Genomic DNA, 24,122 nt, shown 5'->3' on the forward strand with positions numbered 1-24,122 from the left:
TCTATTAATGCAATGAGCATTTTTAATCCACAAACTAAACAAGTTTTTTAAGATTGGACCATGAAAATGAAAAACGTATGTTTCTCCGCTAACATTTTACTTTAGCCTCAAAATTCAGAAGAAATTGAATGGTTGATATGTTATGTAGTTTTCACTGAGCGTGGCAGTACCACACTTGTGGTTGTACACTACTGTTTGCGCACACTGTGGGGATCGGATGAAAAAGAACGCTACTTGGCTTTTAGAACACAGATTCCATTTAAATAGATTATGGCTTCCATCAGCCGAGCCCCTGAGGTGCCAAATCAGCAGAAACCCCCACAAGTGACCCCATTATATACATTGCACCTCTATATGAATTTATCTAGGGCTGCAGTGACTATTTTGTAACATCCACTCCACTTTTTTTTCCTGGAGAATTGCAAACATGCCAGCCTTGTGCCCATACATTGTGCCAGCTTGTGCTTCTGGCAACATGCACTCCGTTTATTAAAGACAATACTAAGGACCAGGGGGCACTCACTGCGAGTGGAAGAAAAGCGACTCTGGCAGCTAAATAGGAAAGGGTTCTTTACAGTTAGAGCAGTCAGACTGTGGAATGCAGACCACAAGAGGTAGTAAAGGTTGACACTATAATAACTTTTAAAAAAAGGACTGGATCTTTTCCTCAGTACACACAACATTGTTGGTTATAGATAATTTAGTGACAACACGTATAATTGGTGGAGGAAGGGTGAACTAGATGGACCGGGGGCTTTATTCAATCTATGTAACATAAGACATAGCATATTTCCATCATGGGGCACTATGACACTAAGGCCGGTGTCACACGGTACTATCTATCGAGCGATCGCACCCGCCTCCGTCGTTTGTGCGTCACGGGGAATTAGTTGTCCGTGGCGCACAAAGTCGTTAACCCCGTCACACGCACTTACCTCCCGGACGACCTCGCTGTGGGCGGCGAACATCCTCCTCCTGAAGGGGGAGGGACGTTTGCCGTCACACAGCGGCCGCCCAATAGCAGCGGAGGGGCGGAGATGAGCGGGATGTAACATCCTGCCCACCTCCTTCCTTCCTCATTGTCGGCAGCCGCATGTAAGCTGCAGTTCGTCGTTCTCGGGGTGTCACACGGAGGGACGTGTGCTGCCTCGGGAACGATGAACAACCAGCGCGCAGAAGGAGGAACGATTTTATGAAAATCAGCGACGTGTCAATGAGCAACAATAAGGTGAGTATTTTTGCTCGTTAACAGTCGCTCGTAGCTGTCACACGCTACAATATGTCAAACGATGCCGGATGTGCGTCACTAACGACGTGACCCCGACGACATATCGCCCGATATATCGTACCGTGTGACACTGATATAAAACACCTTTCTCCTCTCCCCAGCTTCACATCCTTCCAGCTATACTCCTCTGTCTTCTGCTTCAAGGCTGTAACATAATATAATAATAATTTGATATCTAAAGACCATGAATTGGCTATTTGGAAAATCTGGACCCTACACTTTTAGACCACAAGCCTAAAATATCTGAATTCAAGATTTGGAAATATACAGATTCATACAGTTATGTTTTGAAGTATGATCTCTTCGAGATCCAACTTGAATTTTGGTAGAGATGTGGCGAAGAGCATGGGAGGCATATGTAAAGTTTTTGAAAATTTTATATCATATTGATTTTTTGGAAATGCTTTTCAAACTTTTGCGTTTGAGTCCACATGAGTAAAATATGAAGAAAGATAGTCTTGTGACATATTGGGTGGAAGTCAGTACAGTTCTGAGTGGATTGGTGTTTTTCCTGTTTCTCTCTCGTTTCTTGCGCGAGTTATGAGGAGAAACGTAAAGGCGTGCAACACAGAAATTCAAATTTTTTTGAAAAATTTAAAAATTAATTTTACTATAACAAAGGTATAATTATTTATTTTTTCTAAAAGGAAAAACGCACTTAAAGCGGTTCTCCTGGGCTAATCATTGTTGATTTATTGTCTGGATTGTTGTTCAATATAAGATCAGTTGGGGTCAGACACCGCCACATCTACTGATCAGCTGAAAACTGCTCTGGCAGTGGCCGGATCAAAACAAGGTATGGGCGGAACACAGCATCATCCTGCTGCCCTTGTGAAGGGGAAATTGGAGGCTACAACACCATCTTTATAAAAAAAAAAAAAAAAGTTTAATATTTCATTTTCACAATCTTATCAACTTATATGAAGAACCCGTGAGTCCAAAAAGGTCACTACACCCCAAGATACATTTTTTGAGGGCCATAGTTTCCAACTGGAGAAGGGAGGTGGGGGGGAAGATTTTTGCTTTGGTTTCTTTGAGGTTATTCATCTGTAACTTGGCTTCCACGAGCTATTCCAGGCAGAATTGCGCTCTGAAAGTCATTTAGTACTTCTTCAATTCTGACCTTTGCTGTGTGCTCAAACAGTAGTTGGCAACCACATATTGGTTATTGTCGGTCTTAGGAGAAATTGTTTTATAAAATGTTTGGTTCACTTTTTCATGCCAACCTTAAAAACCAAGAAAATTTGGATTTTTACAACCCAATGATAAAAACTTATGGGAAGCACCTGTGAGTCCAACAAGATCACTGCACCCCAAGATGAATTCCTTGAGTGGTGTAGCTTTCAAAATAATATTTGTTCACTTATATAGCACCATTAATTCCATAGCGCTTTACAAATCAGGAACACTGTCCCCATTGGGGCTCCCACTCTAAATTCTGAAACCATCTGTGTTTGTAGTGTGGGAGGAAATCGGAATACCAAGAGAAAACCCACACACACACACACACACACGGAGACAACATACAAACTCCTTGCACATTTTGTCCTTGGTGGGATGGGGTCACTTGGAAGTTTATTTCAGGCCTCTTGAGGGGCTCTGAAAAGAATAGGACATGACATCCCAAATAAATTACAGCACAAATTGTGCTTCAAAAGGGAAATAGCGCTCCTTCCCTTTTGTGCTGTGCCCCCGTCACGCCAGAGCGTTCAGACGTTTAGTGTGCAGTGCAACACAAAGGTAACTATGGGACTCGCATAGAAGGAAGGCCCTGGCAATAGTGAGAGGGGACACCTCTTGTAACTCACCTAAGTTTGTACCATACGGGTCCTTTCTCACATCGCCGCCACATGTTTAGGCCCTGAACTCACCCTGGCTAGTGAGAGGGCCAGCGAGAACACTAGTCTCACCATTGCAATAATACAACAGGAGGTAAGGGCGACGATGGAAAGATAGACACAAAAAGGAAAACACTCCAAGCTCCTCCAATGCAGCTAAGCCCCACATAGTGACGACAAATTATCTTTTTCCAGGGACGGCCTCCGTCCAAAGTGGTCAGCATAGAATGGAATGAGAATCTATAACCAGTGTCAGATGGTAAGACATGTGACTTTTTATAGTGAAAGGGAGTGGTCACAAAAGAGCTGCACCTGAGATTAAGGCTACAAAGGACAGCCAGAAAGGAAACAGTCCTTAACCCCTGTAGCACTAGCAGAAAGTAGATTCACTCAAATACAAGTTGTAGACATAGAACAAGAAGGTATTGTGAGCTTCTGGTCCCAGACTCCCCAGAGCAGGACTCACCCATGACAGTACCTAAACAATAGATTCTGATTACATATGAGGTATTTACAAATCAATACCACACATGAAAAAAGGAACTTTACGATATCTTTTATTAGAAAAAATCAACTTCTTTCTCCTCCAGGACTGATCATTCATTCTCAATTTCAGTGTAAAAAAAAAAAATCCGTATTCAGTGAATATCCTATTGCTGAGACAAGAGATGACAGTTGGTGCTAATAAGAGTCTACAAAGAGAGGAGCTAGAGGTACATTCAGACATTCTGCTGCCAGTTCTCTTGAAATTATTTAAGATGTTGATTAGAAATCAGTAAATTTATTCAAGTGGAATTAAACTATCCTCACATTTGGAAAAAAAAATAAAAATATTTGTATTTTCCAGAATATGGACTTTTTTGCACTTTGTTCCACGTGAAATCAATAAAATGACTGCCCTTTTAGGCCTTGTGCGCACTGGGAAATGGAATTTTCTTGAGAAAATTCCGCATGCTCTCAAAGATTACCGCACCCGCGGTAAAAAAACGCAGGAAACCGCACCCGAAAACCGCATGCGGTTTGACCGCGGTATTATTCGCGGTATTGCCACGATTTTGCCGCGTGCGGGTTGGGATGTGCTTTATTGCATTCAATGCAATAAAGCACATTGAAAAAAAAAAAAAAAGTCATTTAATTCTGATAGTAGATAGATAGAGGGATAGATAGATAGACAGAGGGATAGATAAAGAGATAGAGGGATAGATAGATAGATAGAGGGATAGATAGAGGACAGATCGCTGCATTTCCCACGGTCGGCAGTGAGTTCACATTACCGGCCGTGGGAAATGACCGGTAATTACCTCTGCTGTCTGCTGCTTTCATTCAGCGCTGTGTCTGTGACAGTCGCGGCTGGATGGAAGCAGCGCAGGACCTGTGGATTACGTCGGAGCGGTGGATTACGCCGGAGCTTTGGTGCGGGAGGGGTTAATAAAATGGTGAACGAGGCTTATTTGTTTTATTTAAAATAAAGGATTTTTGGTGTCTGTGTTTTTTTCACTTTACTTACGGGTTGATCATGTCAGCTGTCACATAGACGCTGCCATGATCAAGCCTGGAGTTAATGGCGGTGGTCCCCCACCATCATTAACCCCTTGTATTACCTTGCCACCACTGCTACACGGCGGCAAGAAGAGCCGAGGACACTCCCGGTGCTGCCGCATAATGTATGCGACAGTGCCGGGGCAGCTGCGGCTGATATTCTCGGCTGCCGGAGGGGGAGTGAGGCGGGGGACATTAACCCTGCCCCTCTCCCTCCCCAGCCTGAGGATACCGGGCCGCCGCTGTGTGCTTACCTCGGCTGGAAGGTAAATATGCAGCGGAGCCCACGTTCTTTGTTTTCTATATTTCCGTTTTCTTTCTATGTGTGTTCTATGTGTCTGTGTTCTATGTCTGTGATCTGTGTGTGTCTGTGTGTGTGTGTGATGTGTTTACTCTCTGCACGGCTTCCTCTTCCTGTAATGACATCACTTCCCTGCAAAACCGCAAGCAAGCGATGTACATTACCGGAGGTAAACCGCGAAATACCGCAGGGAATAACGCAGGAAAACGCAGTGAACGCACAGAATTTGCTGCCTGCGTTATTCCCTGCGGGATTTCATGATTAACATTGGAGTCAATGGAGTGAAATCCCGCAGCGATGTGCGGAAAAGAAGTGACATGCACTTGTTTTTGCTGCGGGATTCCCGCAGCAAAACATGCAGCTGTCAAATTCCGCCCAGTGCGCACAGGATTTTTTTTCTCCATAGGATTTGCTGGTGATTCACTGCAGAGATGTTATGAACATTTTCTGCAGCGAAACATGCAGCAAATCCGCGGAAAATCCGCGGCAAAATCCGGTAAGTGCGCACATAGCCTTAGAGGGCAAGCAAATGGTTTGTGAGCGAAAAATACTTGGCTTCTATGCCCTTGGAATTCCAAATTAATAAGATTTGTTTTACAAACGCTTGGAGAAATCAATGCAGCACAGCCCAGCATGGTGTACTGAGAGATTCTAGCTTATTACATCATGTGACCAGTTTATATAGTACCTCTCACAAAGAAATTACCATGCACCAATAAGAGCTGCACGGGTGTGTATAGAAATGTGAAACATCACCGTCCATCAGTGTTATCTGAACCCTATGACATCAGTTATAAGACAATATGGTTTCTATACAATACAAAATGGCTTGTATTCTCTCACAGGTTAAAAAATATTATTAATTTCACTGTTTATCTGTCTCGCCATCTGGTACTCAATGGTTTTTTTTTCCCATCCTACATTTATTATTGTGTTGTTGCCTAGGGAGACCCCAAAGAAAAATAAAGAATTCAATTTGCAGTTAATAACTTTGCTGCAAATCAAATTTTTTAAAATTCATGCAATTTGGCCAATTAAATCTAATTGCTAATAAAACCATCTTTAGTGTTAATTCGGGCCTCTCCTGAAGTCTAACAATATTGGATTCATAGGTAATACATTTTTCACAGTCTTTTGCCCTGTGTAAGTGCTAACGAAAACATTTCTTACAATGTAAACATGAAACTAGCTTATGCCCTGCGTGAATTCTTAAGGTGTACCACAAGGTTTGATTTATGAGTAAAATAGTTCCCACAGTCGGAGATAGTGGCCTCTTTCCTTTGGGAGTTCTCAGACTTCCAAGAAGATCTGAGTTTTTATTTAAAATCTATACAATGTTTAAGACGAGAATACGGCTTCACCCTTGTGTGATGTCTTTGATGTTGAGTAAGAGAATTTTTCTGGGTAAAACTTTTTCCACATTGTGAACATGAAAACGGCTTCTCTCCTGTGTGTATTCTTACATGATCCGCTAAACAGGATTTACGGCTGAAACTTTTTCCACATTCTGAGCAAACAAACGGCTTCTCCCCTGTGTGTGTTCTTACATGATCATCTAATTTTGATTTGTGAGTATAACTTTTATCACATTCTGAGCATGAAAACGGCTTCTCCCCTGTGTGAACTCTCTGATGTGCTACAAGAAGTGATTTATAGAGAAAAGGTTTCCCGCATTCGGAGCATGAAAATGGCTTTTCTCCTGTGTGCACTCTCTGATGCGATGCAAGGAATGATTGATAGCGAAAACGTTTCCCACATTCTGAGCATGAAAATGGCTTCTCTCCTGTGTGAACTCTCTGATGTGCTGCAAGAAATGCTTGACGGGAAAAACATTTCCCACATTCTGAACATGAAAACAGCTTTTCATCTGTGTAAATGCACTCTTGCAAGGAGAGTTTAAACTTTTCTTGAAAATGGTTTCCACACTCAGAACCTGCAGAAGTTTTATCCATTCGAGGTTGAGTTATTTTTTCAGCAATTTGAGATTCATTTTTAGTTTCCACATTCAGAGCTAAAGGTCTCAGTCCTGGGGGAGTTCTCAGATTTCCAAGAGGTCCTGAGTTTTGTTTAAAATCTATACAATGTTCAAGACGAGAATAGGGCTTTACTCCCGTGTGATATCTTTGATGTTTAGTAAGAGAATATCTCTGGGTAAAACTTTTACCACACTGTGAACATGAAAATGGTTTCTCTCTGGTGTGCATTCTTACATGATCCACCAAATAGGTTTTACGGCGGAAACGTTTCCCACATTCTGAACAAACAAACGGCTTCTCCCCTGTGTGAGTTTCTACATGATAATCTAACTGTGATTTTTGAGTAAACTGTTTCCCACAATCCAAGCATGAAAACGGCTTCTCTCCTGTGTGAACTCTCTGATGTATGGCAAGAAGTGATTGATAGAGAAAACGTTTCCCACATTCTGAACACGGAAAGAACTTCTCTCTTGTGTGAACTTTCTGATGCTCAACAAGAAGTGATGGATGGGGAAAAACTCTCCGACATTCTGAACATGACAACGACTTTACATCTTTGTTACTGCACTCGCTCGAGGGAGTAGACTTTTTTTTAAAACATTTTCCATAGTTAGAAGGCACAGAAATTTCATCCACTTTAGGTTCGGTTCTTTTTTCATCAATCAGAGATTCATTATCTTCCACTTTAACGTGAAGAGGTGAAAGGACATATTCTTGGAAATCTTTCTTACTGTCTCCACCTCGAAAACAAAAAAATACATAAATTAATTGATATTAAACTAATTCTAAATGTAACATACAGATCATGAGAAAAGCACGTATCAGCAGTCAACAAGTCAAGAGGGGCTTTCTTTTTCCTAGTGACACATGAAAGTATTAAAACAATGCATCAATAATATTGAATCAATCATATACATACTGTATAGAAATGTAAAAAAATAATTTGCCAAGAGCAGGAGGTGCCTAAAGTGAGAATGTAATTTCCCTGATGAGTCGCGAGGATGCTGGATTAGAAAGTTATCATAAGAAACTATAGGGCATAACATCTAGCACACCACACATTTACCCAATGATGGAGGTAAAACTTTCAGGCCTGTAGTTTTAAGGCTCAATTTTCGGCTCAATATTTGTTTTACATAAGTCCAATAGATCCGTTATGATATAATCTTTACATATTAAATGGTCTGTTGCAGTAATTAACCCTTACTGAAATATGACTTCCAGTAACGTCAATTGTTGGATCCTTGACTTTGATGCGGGCTCAGCCTGTGAGCCATCATCTGCATCTAACAGCCGAAGGGGGAACGGAGCTTCATCCGTGGCTGTTTACATGTTATATACCGCTGTCAATCAGTGACAGCAGCATTTAACATGTGCCGTCAGCGCTCCGATGGGCTGCCCTGACAGCTAGGGGTCTACTGAAGACCCCTGTGCTTGTAATGATAAAGCTTAAGTTAAAACTAGTATTTAGCCGACATTCATAGGAGATATTTCTTTGCGACACATATGTTGTAGCACTCCTTTGTATTGTACAAGTGATCAAATGATCACAGGTTCAAAGTTCCTTAAGGGCACTAACAGATACAGTAAAAAAAAAAAAAAAGTTTTAAAAAACATGAAAAAATATATTTAAAGATCAAATTTCCAATTTTTCCCTATTAAAAATATAGTGATTAAAAAAACTTACACAAATTTGGTATCAGTGTTCGTAAAAGTCCAATATACCAAATATAAAATAAATTAATCTGATGAGTAAAGTAATTAATGGGAAAAAAAACATCGAAAGACAGAATTACTGTTTTTGGGTCACCGCAACAATGCAATAAAATGTAATTAGAGGTGATCAAAGCTTCTACCCAAAAATGCTGTCAGTCAAAACATCAGCTCAGGGTGCAAAAAATAAGCTCATATCCCGAAAACTGAAAATGTGTCTCGGAAAATTGGCAAAAGGAAAAATGAATTTTTATTAATTCTACAGCCGTGGGCGGACCAACACACGGCCTGTGGCGGTTAACCTGTTAAGTGCCGCTGTCAATCTGTTGATGATCCACATGAATGTTATTATAATACCTCTGTATTTATAGGACATCGTGATTTTCACTATGCACAACAGTGCTGATATGTGTAGCACAGGGGTCTCAAACATGAGGCCCCTCAGGCTGCTTCTTGCGGCCCACAGGCCTCCTAACAATTGCAGCTAGTACAGGGGGTCGCAGTTGTCAGCGCTTTATTTCAGATGAACTGAAGCCTGCGCTGTACAGAGTCAAGCTCTCGCTGCACAACTATTCCAATGGCAGCCGTAGGACGTCAGCTACTTGCCTCTGATTGGCTGGCAGCTGCCATTGGAATAGTTGTGCAAAGAGAGATTGACTCTGTGCAGCGCAGGCAAAACGTTCATCTGAATTTCAGATGAAGCCCTGACTGTGGCGGCCCCTGCCGCAATTGTTCCAGGGTCCACGTGCCTGAGGGCTGCAAAAAGCAGAGAAGAGAACGCCGAGGGAATGGAAGACAGGTGAGAAGAATGTTTTGAGTTTTTTTGTGTGTGTATATGTCAAAAATGGCACAACAAGGGATAAGGATGGGACATTGATACAAGAAGAGGACCTACATGGGCACATTAGTAAAAGTGGACAATTATGGGCACATTAGTAAAAAGGGACAAGAATGGGACACATCAATACAGGATTGGGACAAGGATGGGGCACATTACCACAGGATGGGCACATTACCACAGGATTGGGACAAGGATGGGGCACATTACTTTAAGGGGACAAGGATTGCGACATTACTACAGGATTGGAACCATGATGGGCACATTACTACAAAATGGGGACCCGGATGGTGCAGATTACTACAAAAAGGGGAACAGGATGGGGGACATTACTAATTGATGAGGATCAGGATGGGAACAGTACTACAAGATGTTGGCCAAAATTACAAAATTATTATATGGTGCTAATTGTAACACTATTATTACTTACAAAAAGGGGATAAAATGTAAAAAAAAAAAAAAAAAGCATGAATTTTTTCTTTTACCATCAAAATTTTTATATTATATTATATATATATATAAATATATATATATTTATTTAAACAAAAAAGTGCACATTTCTAGTACTAAATGAGCGAAAAAGTTCAAGAACAGTGATCCTATGGTGTATAGAAAAGAAACATACGGTACCAATAAAAAGGTCACTTTGTCCTGAAAAAATGTGGCCCCCCAAATTATTTTTTTTCTATGTGCGGTCCATATACCCAGCAGAGTTGAGACCCCTAGCGTAGCACAAGCAATCGGACAAATACAACTTCAAAAAAAGTTTTAAAAAACCCACAAGTTCAAATCAACCCCCTTTTGCCCCATTGCTTTATTTTTAATCTAAAATATAATCTACAATAAATTAATCTAAACGATCAAAAAGTAACAAGAAAAAAACAATCAAAATGCCAAAACTAAGTTTTTTGGCCACCACAACATTGCAATAAAAGGAAATCAAAACATCTTATCTACACCAAAATGGTATCAATAAAAAGGGCATCTCAGTGCGCAAACAATAAGCCCTCACACGGCTCCAAATCCCGAAAAATGGCGACTAAAGCAAAAAAAAAATTCTTACGAATTTCTGAATTTATTTCCACCATTCAAATAGGAAAAACCTATACGTTTGGTATTTCCGTAATCGCACTGATCTGACGACTCATACTGACAGATCAGTGTTATGTATAGTGAACATGAGTAAATATCCTCCTCCCCCAAAAAAAAAAGTGAATGTGTTTTTATGCAATTTCAACAAGTTTAAAAATGTTTTCCCGCTTTCCAGTACAACACATGATAAAATGAACGGTGCCATTCAAAAGCACAACTCGGTCCACAAAACAAGTCCTCATTTGGCTATGGGGACAGAAAACTACAACACTTATGGCTCTTGGAATAAGGGGGACGAAAAAACGAAAACGCAAAAACAGAAAATGGCAAGGAAGTTAGTTATTTCTTGTTTTGGATTAGGGAGAAGAGAGGAAAAAAATGCCTTTTTTTCTGTTATTGTTTGTCATTGTCTGTGGATTCCATATTTTATACACACACATAATATAGTTTCTAATTGCAATTATTTTATTTTTTAATAAACTTTATACAAAGCTATTGATTGTCTGTCAGTAATAAAATGGCAGTTAATCCTTGCCTTTGGCATGGCCTGATAGGTGTACAGTAGTGATGGGCAGTCCGGCTCTTTTTGGTGATCCGGTTCCCATGGCTCCGCTCACCAAAAAAGAGCCGGATCTTTCAGATCGTTCTCGGCTCCTTATTAAATATGTGTTCACCCCAGGTAAACACATATTTAAGATTATAGTGACGCCGCTGAAACCCCGCCCACCGGCGGAAACCCCCCCCCCACTCACAAGTGACCAATTAGATTGTTGATTAGGCGGAGCCCAGCCGTGGGTGGGCGGGGCTCCAGCGGCGAAGAGAGCCGTTTAGTGATTTCAGTGGCTCACACTGGTGATCCGGCTCCTGACGGTCACTGCAGAGAGCCGGATCTTTGTGTCGAATTGTTCGCGACCGACCCATCACTAGTGTACAGCTCTGTGGGTCTCTTTTAGGCCCCCCCAATTGCCATTGCAAACCAGCAGCCCCCTCCTCTTCTGTAGCCACCTAAACGTTGCGGTTACTATGGATCTCAGATGTGTGTTTGCACATGTAACCGCTGGGCCAGGCTCTGACCACTTCCCCTATGAGTTTACAAGTGGCCCGGAGTGTCTCCAATTACATCCTTTATAGAGGCTTTTTAAGGCCCGCTTGGACACCTCACTACTTCTGAGCGTCAGTCCAGAACTGTATCCAGATGAGTGTTTGTATTGACTCTCTAAATACCCGCTGGATAACTCATCTCTTTTCTTAAGCATCTTGAACTATTATTGTCGTTTCTCTGCATTACCAACACCAGCTTCAGACCTTCCATCTCCTACATCGGTCGTCCTGGTTCTGTGGCTTCCAGTGGGTCCTGCATTGCCTGTTTGCCATTCAGCACAACCAGTTAAAAATCCTCACTGTTCCACGTCTCTCTTAGGCTGCTGTTCCAACACCATGAGTCCACCCTGACCTGTGGCTTCGTAGATCCACTTCACCAGGTGAGCCTAACAGACCGCTCATACCATGAATTCCAAATATATAGCAGTAACAACATCGTTGCCATTGGCTACAAATGTCTGTAAAGGCTTATTATTCTTAATTTGGTCAGACAAGAGTCCCTTTTGTGTGCTAACTCGTGTTTGTTAAGTCATTGTGTTCCCCAGGACTATCGGAGCCTCCCATTGTCTGAGAATGTGGATTGCTCATTTAATGTAACTTCCCCCAGCCTCTCTGTCTACCTAACTCAGATGAGAATCCTGCAAAATTAAGTATGCGTATTGAAATGCCACCCAATCATAGCACAGCCTTATTCCACCAATCCGGTGAGACCACATTCCCTGGAATGAGTTCGCCTGAGAGATACAAAAAGGGACTGTTTGAGTCACCAGGTGTTCTTTGGCTACACGGCTGTAATCTAGGCGTTTCAATCCCGGTTGGAAGTCCATTACCCAGCCCAGGCACTTCAGTGCCGGCTGGGGAATCAAACTGGATTATATTGTGTAGGAGCACCGCCAAGGATTCTAGAATTCGTCTGGAAGAACCCCAGTTTGGCATGATACGGTTACCTGGCTACAGACTTTACACTGTGCTTGTGAAGCTTCCTACGCTTATCACTATCCTATTCTCGGTGGGTGCCTGCCAAAAGCAGGGTGCTGGTTTGGGGTATGTGGCCCTGGAAGCCCTGAAGGCCCGAATAGTCTACTCCCTGGTGAGGCAGCGGAAGGGTGAGACTCTGTTGCCTGATACATTGTGTGGTTTGCATGGTTTTGTGTTATATGCCTTTGACTGTAGGGGATCCAATAAAGTCTAATTATTGTGGTTCCCGCACCTTGTGTTGTCTGAGTAGTGTCCTACCCATGGACTTCGGGTGTTCAGTTGGGATGAGCCCTAGTCCATGCGGTCTTTTTAAAGAAAGGAAGGAGGGTTTCTCTCTGTCTTTCCCAGCAACTGACGCCCTATCTAGATGTAAAGCCTCTGAAGATGTGCTCTCACCTTCCAATTCTCTCCCAAGGAAAATTTTCTGGTGTCAAACGCACCTGTCGTAAAGTCTTCAGCCGGATCCATTCTTCCTTCCTCTTCAGTCACTCAGGAGTAGAGATGGGCGAACCCGCAAGTTCAAGTTTGGCAATCCGACTGGACTTTTTTTTTTTTTTTTTTTAAAGTCCGGTTCGGGACCGGACTTCAACATCTGCCCGGACGCCAGACCCCATATAGGTCTGTTGGGACCCGAACATTGTCTGTAAAATGGTGGTAGAAAGGGCTAAGGGGTTGTAAAGCAGGTCAGTTCTACTTACAAAGTCTCCCGCGCGGCTGTCACACTGCTTCTGGGTCTGATAATCAATTGTCTTACACATTAACTGCTTCTCCAACCCACCGTCAGTCCAGGCATCTATAATTGGTTACAGTCAGACCGCGCCCCCACCCATCAGTGATTGGCTGGAATAGTGGTGTAATAATAAAATTAAAAAATATTGGCGTAGGGTACCCCCATATTGTGATACCCAGCACAGATAAAGCACATGGCTACAGGCGTGTGCTTGTCTTGGCTGTGTATCAAAATAAGAGGGACCCTATGCGGCTTTTTTAAACAATTAAATAAATAATAAATTTTTTAATGTGTGGTCCACTCTAATTTTGATATCCAGCCAAGATAAAGCCAACAGCTGGGGGCTGGTATTCTCAGGCTGGAGAGACCCATGGTTATTGGGCCCATCATGCTAAAAATATCAGCCCGAAGCTGCCCAGAATTGTTGCATCTATTAGATGTGATAATCCCATCACTTTACTCATCTCAATCTAGGGCTTAGTGGCAGCTTTGAGCTGTCATTAAATCATTACCCTGATTGCCAACGCACCAGGGCAATTGGGGTAATATAAGGAGTTAATGACAGCTCAAAGCTGCCACTAAGCCTTAGATTAGTCATGGGTCAGGGTCTATGAGACCCCGATTACTAATCCTGTAAGTAAAAAGAAAAAACACAAACACCGAAGATATCCTTTATTTGAAATAAAATACAATTGAAAACCCCACCCTCTTTCTCCAATTTATTAACCCCTAAAACACCCAGGCCCAACGTAATCCACACAAAGTCCCACGATGATCCCGGCTCTGCTACATACTGAACTCGCAGCGTGTGGGTCCATTACAGACCATAACCGGCTGCGGCTTCAGGCAGACAGTGACATCATTGAGTTTACGTGAGCTCACAGCTGGAGGTTTCCACAGTCTCCCACCGGTCTATGTTTATTTCTTTTCACTTTCAGGCTTAGTAATGGGGGGTCTCATCATGAATACAGCCACAGACGTCTCTTTTGTAGAAAAAAACAGCAAGATGAGGAAGACAGACACCATAGATACATGGATCTAGGAAAGGGTCTCACCATTCATTGATTCCGATATTGTTTTTTTGAGTCCATTCGTCGTTCCACAAGGAGTTTCCTCCATAAACACAACATTAAAGACCTAAGGGGAAAAAAAAAAGAAGAAATGAAAGTTATTTCATATCCAGGATAAAGTCAAAATTCCAGAGAAGTCATGAACCAATTTATCCTAAAGAGGAATTATCTCATCCTGATGGGATCAACAACCAAATATTTTACCCCTCATAAATGTTCCTATTATTTTGCTCCTCAAATATGATCTACAAAGAAAGTGTTTGTAGTCTCCAGCGCTCGCGATAAGAAGTAAAAATGAATATTTCTTTGTTTTTAAAATGAAAGATAATTAGTAAATGCCATAAATCCCCCAAAAAATCCAGGACAGTCGCTGACGCATTTCAGACAAAACAGATTGTTCCAAATCACAGACTCTTTTCCATTTCTGGATTTTAGTTTAACCCCTTTACACCCGGGCGATTTTCCATTTTCGTTTTTTCCTCCCCTTCTTCTGAGAGCCATAACTTTTTTATTTTTCCGTCAATATTGCCATATGAGGGCTTGTGTTTTGCAGGACAAGTTGTACTTTTGAAAAAAAAAAAATCATTATTTTTACCTTATAGTGTACTGAAAAACGGGAAAAAAAATCCAAATGCGGTGAAATTGAAAAAAAAGTGTAATAGCAGTGATAGTTTTTGGGGTCTTTTATTCACCGTGTTCACTATATGGCAAAACCTGATGTGCCGGTGTGATGCCTCAGGTGAGTGCGGGCTCGTAGACACCAAACATGTATACTTTTACTATTAGCTAAGTGGTTAAAAAAGTCATACGTTTGTCCCAAGAAAAGAGTAGCGCTTTTGTCGCCATTTTCTGAGACCCGTAGCGTTCTCATTTTTCCGGATGTGGCGCTCAGTGACGGCTTATTTTTTGCGTCTTGAGCTGATGGTTTTATTGGTAGCATTTTTGTGCAGATGCTATGTTTTGATCGCCTGTTATTGTATTTTAAAGAAAATTTGCAGCAACCAAAAAACACAATTTTGGCATTTGGAATTTTTTTCTCACTATGCCGTGTACCGACCAGATTAATTGATTTTATATTATGATGGGTCGGGCGTTTCTGAATTCAGCGATACCACATGAGTGCATACTTATTTTTTTAACTGTTTATTTTCCGTGGTGCGAATTGGGGGTGATATGAGCTTTTAGTTTTTTTTCTTTTTTCATATTTTTTTTTTTACAGTTTATATTTATTTATTTTATTACCGTAGTCCCTTTAGGGGACTTTATCACTGCACAGTCCAATCTCTTGTTCATTTCTCCTGATCAGAGCAGCATCGCTCATCTCCTGTGTTGGTGCTCTGTTAGCTCTCACAGGAAGTGAGCCATGGCAGCGTCAGGGGTCATCAGCTGACCCCGTGCTACCGTAATGGCGCCCTGTGATCACGTCACGTGGCTGCCGATGGCCTGCGCAGAATAGCGCGATCCCTGCCACAGCCATTTAAATCATGTGGTCAGTATTTGACAGCACAATCTAAGGGGATAACAGGCGCGGGTGGATCTCCGATCCACCTGTGCATGTTAGCCACACATGTCTGCTGACCAGATCAGCAGACATGTGAGGAAATTACCGTGGGCTTGCCGCTGGAGCCCAGTGGTAGCTGCAGGTTGTGAATAGGTTGACAAACATGTCCCATCCTAATAAAGCGCTGTAAGAGAAACATTTCAGGTAGTTTTGCATAAATTTGCATAGATCGCAACATTTAGCATCACATTTGTGAGAAACCTACATGTTATGTCCAGTAAGTCCAATGGCGGCTTCGTTGACTTTGATGCAGGCTCAGTTGCTGAGCCCGCATCTTTCCCAATAGGTGTTGGCTTTATCATCTGCCTTTAGAAGCCACAGATGGAACGGATCAAAACATTGTATCTGCCCCAAAATGGTATCAATACAAATTTGTCTTAAGACGCAAAAAGCAAATTCTCACACAACTCCATTGACCGAAAATGTAAAATGTTAGGGGTCTCGGAAAATGACAAGAAAGGCAAAATAGATTAATTTATTTTATAAATTTTTTATTTCTTTTCACCATTGAAAAAAAAATAAATACATTTGTAATCATACTACCCTGGAGAATCATATTACCAGGTAACTTTTACCAAGGGGTAGAACGATTGCGGCCGCAAAGTTTTCAGGGGGCCCGAGGACCTCAGACAGTGGCATGCCAGCAACGTCAGGCAGTGGCGTACCCCCAATAGTGGCAGGCCACACGACAGCTATGGGGCCCATGAGTCAGGGGGGCCCAGTGCCAGCATAAGCCTACCGAGGATTTAACTTCCAATTGTATCAGTGACCATTACAGAGACTACAGGGAACATCATACTGACCGACTTGGTATTCAGTTTTTTTTACATTTCAATCCTTTGTGAATAAAGCCCAAATACAAAGTCTCCTTCCAGGGAGAGTTGTTCCGTATCGGGACATGACCAGTGTTTGGAAAGGACAAGTCTGTAATTAAGAACAAATCATGGTGTCCTTACCTCCTCAGCGTCTTCCCCGATGATGAATGCTTTTAATGATGAATTAAACTTGGACGTTTCAGAATTCATCAGTCGTGGAGGCTGCAATCACTGCACACTCAATTTGTGCTTACACGAGACGTGGTTTTATTTTTTGCTTTCTATTTTGGAAATTTTAGAATAACCTATTTGCAACAGGTGAAATATATCTTTGTACCGTGTTAGCCAGTAGAGATAAAAAAAATGTTTAAAAGAACTGAGAGTCCTCAGTGGTTGATACCTTTTAATGGCTAACTGAAAAAATGGTAATAACAGCGGCTTTCCAGACTGCGCGGGTCTCTTCATCAGGCTCAGATATGGGCTCACTCGTTTTCCTACGGAATCCGCTTTCTAGTGACAATGATTTCCAATTCTTGTCACCCGTTATACAACGCATCAGTCACAAGCGTCAAGCAACGCATGTGACTGATGCAAAACAACGGAAATGTGAACCTAGCCTTGGGCTACTTTCACACATCAGTTTTTTGGCATCAGGCACAATCCGCCTTGTGCCTGATGCAACGGATCCGTCACAGATTATGTAAAAACTGATGCAACGGATCCAGCAAAAAACGGATTTTTTTTTTTTTTTTTATTCATCACCGCACACCACGGCTCTACCGCCCCCATCATCACCGCACACACCGACACTACCGCCCCCATCATCACCGCACACACCGACACTACCGCCCCCATCATCACCACACACACCGACACTACCACCCCCATCATCACCGCACACACCGTCACTACCGCCCCCATCATCACCGCACACACCGACACTACCGCCCCCATCATCACCGCACACACCGACACTACCACCCCCATCATCACCGCACACACCGTCACTACCGCCCCCATCATCACCGCACACACCGACACTACCGCCCCCATCATCACCGCACACACCGACACTACCACCCCCATCATCACCGCACACACAGTCACTACCGCCCCCATCATCACCGCACACACCGACACTACCGCCCCATCATCACCGCACACACCGGCTCTACCGCCCGCATCATCACCGCACACACCGACACTACCGCCCCCATCATGACCGCACACACCGACACTACCGCCCCCCCCCATCATCACCACACACACCGTCACTATCGGCCCCATCATCACCGCACACACCGTCACTATCGGCCCCATCATCACCGCACACACCGACACCACCGCCCCCATCATCACCGCACACACCGACACTACCGCCCCATCATCACCGCACACACCGGCTCTACCGCCCCCATCATCACCGCACACACCGACACTACCGCCCCCATCATGACCGCACACACCGACACTACCGCCCCCCCCCCATCATCACCGCACACACCGTCACTATCGGCCCCATCATCACCGCACACACCGTCACTATCGGCCCCATCATCACCGCACACACCGACACCACCGCCCCCATCATCACCACACACACCGACACTACCACCCCCATCATCACCGCACACACCGTCACTACTGCCCCCATCATCACCGCACACACACCGACATTACCGCCCCCATCATCACCACACACACTGGTACTACCGCCCCCATCATCACCGCACACACCCAGGCACTACCGCCCCCATCATCACCGCACACACCCAGGCACTACCGCCCCTATCACCGCACACACGCAGGCACTACCGCACCCATCATCACCGCACACACACCGGCATTACCTGAGTGACGTCACCGCTGACTGCGCGGCTCACTTCAGTTGCTCCATGGAACTAACAGAAGCGGCGGTGTTATATGGTCGCTTCTGTCAGCTTCATGTAGCAGAGCTGAAAGCGTTGCGGGACCTTGTGTGGATTACGTCGGACCTGGAGGGGTATTTGGGGGTTAATAAAGTGGTGAATGAGGGCGTTTTTTGTCTTTTATTTCAAATAAAGGGTTTTTCGGTGTTTGTGTTTATTTACTTTCACTATAGATTAAGTAAGGGGGTGCCTCATAGATGCCTGCCATGATTAACCTAGGACTTAGTGGCAGCTATGGGCTGCCAATAACTCATTATTACCTCGATTGCCACCGCACCAGGGCAATTCGGGATGAGCCAGGTAGAGTCCCGGGACTGTCGCATCTATTGGATGCGGCAATTCCAGGCGGCTGCTGGCTGATACTTTTAGGCTGGGGGGCTCCCCATAACGTGGAGCTCCCCATCCTGAGAATACCAGCTATCAGCCATGTGGCTTTACCTTGACTATATCAAAATTGGGGGGGACCGCAGGTTTTTTTTTTTTTTTTAAATTATTTATTTATTTATTGTACTGCACTATATAGACCCGCCCACCGGCGGCTGTGATTGGTTGCAGTGAGACAGCTGTCACTCAGCATGGAGGCGTGTCTGACTGCAACCAATCATAGGCGCCGGTGGGCGGGGGAAGCAAGGAATATGAGATGGAATAATGAGCGGCCGGCATTTTCAAAAGCAGAAGGCGCCAGAGCAGTGTGACAGCCGTGCAGCGCCGCGCCTGTGATCGGTGAGTATAAAGGAGGGAGAGACTGACCGACAGAGAGAGACCGAAGGACCGACCGACACATCAACAGAGAGAGACTATTTACACATCCGGGCATGCCCAGAAACAAAAAACGGAAACCGGCGCCGGTTTCCCGCATATCACGGATGACGACGAATCCGGCGCCCACAGACATTATAAAAAAAAAGCCGTACGGCGCGATCCGTTTTTTTCTCCAGAGACAAAAATGTTCCCTTCAACGTTCCATCCGGCCGCCAGACAAGCAGATGTTGCTGGATCCGGCGAAAGACGGATGGAACGCAAGGCTATGCGGCACAATCCGGCGCTAATAGAAGTCTATGGGGGAGAAAACGCATCTGGCAGCAACAGACGTCGGATCAGTTTTTTGCCGGATTGTGCCTGATGTAAAAAAACTGATGTGTGGAAGTAGCCTTACTGAGAACAGTGATTATCTCTGAGCTCTCATCACACAGGACATTATTCTTTTCACCTTAGAAGCAGCAGATTGACATTGTGCTGATATTTACATCTACACGGCAGAACGCAACATTTCTCATCACTGAATATTAATGGTCAAATGAACGTCCAAACCAGAGGAAACTGATCAATCTATTAAAGCAAACACAATCTGTAGCTGCTACCGACCCAAGCGAACCCTGCACCTACACTCCACCGCTGCTGGCGATCACTAGAAAGCTTCATTACATCAGTCTATAGAGGATTTCCAGAAATCTAATCTACCTGATGGTCCAGGGGGACATTCGGCTTTTCCTCTGGAGGATCCTGGGAATATAGAGGACTGGGACTTCTCTCTGGTGGATTTCTCGGACTGGACCCATCTATAGGAAATATACACAGTGACTGAATACATCGTCTACATGTGATGATCAGATGATGGGGGTCCAGGTGACCTCAGACCCGGCCTCTCCTCTATAATCAGGACGGTCTCCTCTTACCCGGAGATGTGAGGGGCTGGAGATTCTCCATCATGACGTCCTTGTACAGATCCTTGTGTCCTTCTAGATACTCCCACTCCTCCATGGAGAAATAGACGGTGACGTCCTGACACCTTATAGGAACCTGACACACACAATGAGCCGCCATTAGCAGACCCCTCCCCCGGTGTTATTATATAATGTCCCAGCATTCCCGGCAGCGCTCACCTCTCCGCTCAGCAGCTCAGTGATCCTGTGGGTCAGTTCCAGGATCTTCTGCTCATGTATCAGTGAATGAGGTGGAGGCTCGGTGATGGCACTCGGGGTCCTGCTCCGTCCTCCTGACACACAGGGGGTCACACACTCCCCAGACGACGTCTTCACTACTGTGTGATCCTGTGTATGGGGAAACGCCGATCACTACATCTATTCTGAAGATCCTTCACCTTCCCCGTCATTTCCCTGCTCTATTCCTAGAGATCAGAGTGATGTGAAGCTCTCACCTCTCCAGTGATCCAGTAGATTATCTCCAGGGTGAGGTCTAATATCCGAGCAGCCATGTGGTCTCTGTCCGGCTCCATCCTCGGGAGGTCATTGATGGAAAGGACCATCGTCCTCTCAAGAAAACTTGAGCTGTGAAAGTTGTGAACCTAAGGAATTGGAAAAAAAACAAAAAGATTGGATATGACAGAACATGACGAATGCTTATTGACGAGTGGGAATGAATGCTACTCAAATATAAAAAATAAAGTCAGCATGTTGAGAATATGGACTTTTGAAAATTCCCTTTATGCCCATTTAGCAAATGTGTGCCGATCAGTGATCGCCGAGGCCTGATCACGGCTACGAGTGAACCAGCCGGCAGACTCGGGTCATGATGGGAGAGTCGCAGTTTTCAGGACCAGATGGCGGACAACAGAGGATGAAGAGAGCAACCTTTTTTGTTTGGTTTTTAATGTTATGTTTGTTATACCAGGGGGGCGGGGGAGACCCCAGACCATATTAAACATCAATCGATTCGTGGAGGATACGTTTTCTACAAAACGACTTTCTCAAGAAAATCTGCGCAATTTGGCAAATTCTGATTTTCATATCCACTCATCACTACGATGTTTCTGTCCAAGCTCCAGTGCCGGGCTTTGCCCCTTTCTCTGATGCCAGATACCTCTCTACTAGATGGCGGCACCGGATTAATATAGTAACTGAGCAATCATATCTGATGTCATCATCCACGCCCTTATATAGCCGGCCATGCGCTGCCCGAGTATACCGGTAATACAGCGCTCTGCTTCCAGGGGTTTGTCTGCAGTTAGGTCTCACTTCCCGTTATGTTCCGCTCCAGCCAGGTGCCCGGTTATTGGTTCTGCTGCTCCAGACTGTTATCCTGCAACCAGCTATTACTAATCACAGTCCTGCTGGTCTTATGCTCTCATCTCTGCTATCTCCCGTGAATTCATCTCTGCTCTCCTGGTGCCATTGCAACTTCTATTCTGCTGTTCTAGTACAGTCTACACGAGGCTCCGCTACATCTGGAGCTATGTCCTGCCAAGCTACGTCTGGAGCTTTCTGCGCGTCCGCCTCTGCTACATCTGGAGCTTCCTGCGCGTCCGCCTCTGCTACATCTGGAGCTTCCTGCGCGTCCGCCTCTGCTACATCTGGAGCTTCCTGCGTGTCAGGTTCGGCTACATCTGGAGATTCCTGCGTGTCAGGTTCGGCTACATCTGGAGCTTCCTGCGCGTCCGGCTCGGCTGCACCTTGAGCTTCGCGCACACCCGGCTCAGCTGGCCTACACCTGAAGATTCGCGCGCGCCCGGCTCGCCCACACCTGAAGCTTAGCGCGCGCCCAGCTCGCCTACACCTGAAGCTTAGCGCGCGCCCGGCTCGCCTACACCTGAAGCTTCGCATGCGCCCGGCTCGCCTACACCTGAAGCTTAGCGCGCGCCCGGCTCGCCCACACCTGAAGCTTAGCGCGTGCCCGGCTCGCCCACACCTGAAGCTTAGCGTGCGCCCGGCTCGCCCACACCCGAAGCTTAGCGCGCACCCGGCTCGCCCACACCTGAAGCTTAGCGTGCGCCCGGCTCGCCCACACCTGAAGCTTCGCGCTCGCCTACACCTGAAGCTTCGCGCGCGCCCGGCTACACCTGAAGCTTCGCGTGCGCCCAGCTCGGCTACACCTGAAGCTTTGCGCGCGCACCCGGCTTGGCTACACCTGAAGCTTCGCGCGCGCCCGGCTCGGCTACACCTGAAGCTTCGTGCGCGCCCGCCTCGGCTACACCTGAAGCTTCGCACGCGCGCCCGACTCGGCTACACCTGAAGCTTCGCACGCGCGCTCGGCTCGGCTACACCTGAAGCTTCGCACGCGCGCCCGGCTACACCTGAAGCTTCGCACGCGCGCCCGGCTCGCCTACACCTGAAGCTTCGCGCGCGCCCGGCTCGGCTACACCTGAAGCTTCGCGCGCGCCCGGCTCGGCTACACCTGAAGCTTCGCGCGCGCCCGGCTCGGCTACACCTGAAGCTTCGCGCGCGCCCGGCTCGGCTACACCTGAAACTTCGCGCGCGCCCGGCTCGGCTACACCTGAAGCTTCGCGCGCGCTCGGCTACACCTGAAGCTTCGCACGCGCCAGGCTCGGCTACACCTGAAGCTTCGCGCGCGCGCCCGGCTCGCCCACACCTGAAGCTGCGCGCGCGGCTCGGCTACACCTGAAAATTCGCGCGCGCGCGCGCCCGGCTCGCCCACACCTGAAGCTTCGCGCGCGCACCCGGCTCGCCCACACCTGAAGTTTCGCATGCGCCCGGCTCGCCCACACCTGAAGCTTCGCGCTCGCCTACACCTGAAGATTCGCGCGCGCCCCGGCTCGCCCACACCTGAAGCTTAGCGCGAGCCCGGCTCGCCCACACCTGAAGCTTAGCGCGAGCCCGGCTCGCCCACACCTGAAGCTTAGCGCGCGCCCGGCTCGCCCACACCTGAAGCTTAGCGCGCGCCCGGCTCGCCTACACCTGAAGCTTGGAGGGCACTGCGGCCGCTGCCGCTGCCCCTGACTGCTGAGCCCCTCACTACGTCCCCCCCCATGGCCACTTCTCCCTCCTCCCCACTGTGCAATGCCCCCCGCTGCCCCCCTTCCCTGCTGGGACCTCCTACAGGGCATATAAACTGCTGCCGGAGTCCCTCCTTTCTCTTACCACATCTGCCCTCAGGGTGAGCATCGCCGATGGACTCCCTGGAAGCAGCGGTAAGAGAAAGGATCGGACGGGAGGGAGCCGAATGGCTTGCCTCCCTTGTGGGCACCAGCTCCCTCCTGCCGGTTCCCAGCAGCGGTGGGCGCAGGTCTTCCAGACCCTCCCGTCCACCGCAGCGTCTAAGCCCCACAACAGACCCCAGGCGCAGGGCGGCCCGGTCCAGAAGGTCCGGTCCGCTCTCACCCCCGGCCACCTATCCCCTGCCCCACCGGGCATCGCGTTCACATATATCGCGCAGCGCTGCACCCCCGTCACCCAGGCATGCTGCCCCCCACCAGGCATCGCGTTCGTCCACGCCACGCAGCGATGCTCCCCCTCCCCTCAGGAATGCTGCCCCCACCCTGGCATCACGTTCGCCACCACAATGCAGAGCGCCTCCCCCCAGGCACTCTGCACCGCCCAGCATGACGCGCCCCTCATGTTGCTTACCGCTCCATGCTGAGGCTGCGTCACATCCGGTAT

The 24,122-nt window shown here is 46.1% G+C and overlaps 1 protein-coding gene across 1 annotated transcript in view; it reads right to left on the reverse strand.

Annotated features, from left to right (window-relative positions):
* Window positions 1-24,122, reverse strand: part of LOC142290084 (uncharacterized) — a 161,465-nt gene that overhangs the window by 46,796 nt on the left and 90,547 nt on the right. Inside the window, exons 2-8 of the mRNA XM_075334019.1 lie at window positions 20,927-21,073; window positions 20,652-20,819; window positions 20,445-20,568; window positions 20,230-20,327; window positions 14,450-14,531; window positions 6,300-7,682; window positions 2,412-2,514 (exon numbers count right to left, since the gene is read on the reverse strand). Of these exons, the coding sequence (XP_075190134.1) occupies window positions 2,412-2,514; window positions 6,300-7,682; window positions 14,450-14,531; window positions 20,230-20,327; window positions 20,445-20,568; window positions 20,652-20,819; window positions 20,927-21,034 (2,066 nt within the window). The 5' untranslated portion in view covers window positions 21,035-21,073. The remainder of the gene's footprint in view (window positions 1-2,411; window positions 2,515-6,299; window positions 7,683-14,449; window positions 14,532-20,229; window positions 20,328-20,444; window positions 20,569-20,651; window positions 20,820-20,926; window positions 21,074-24,122) is intronic.

The sequence above is a fragment of the Anomaloglossus baeobatrachus genome, chromosome 2 (assembly GCF_048569485.1).
Source record: "Anomaloglossus baeobatrachus isolate aAnoBae1 chromosome 2, aAnoBae1.hap1, whole genome shotgun sequence".
Lineage (NCBI taxonomy): Eukaryota > Metazoa > Chordata > Amphibia > Anura > Aromobatidae > Anomaloglossus > Anomaloglossus baeobatrachus.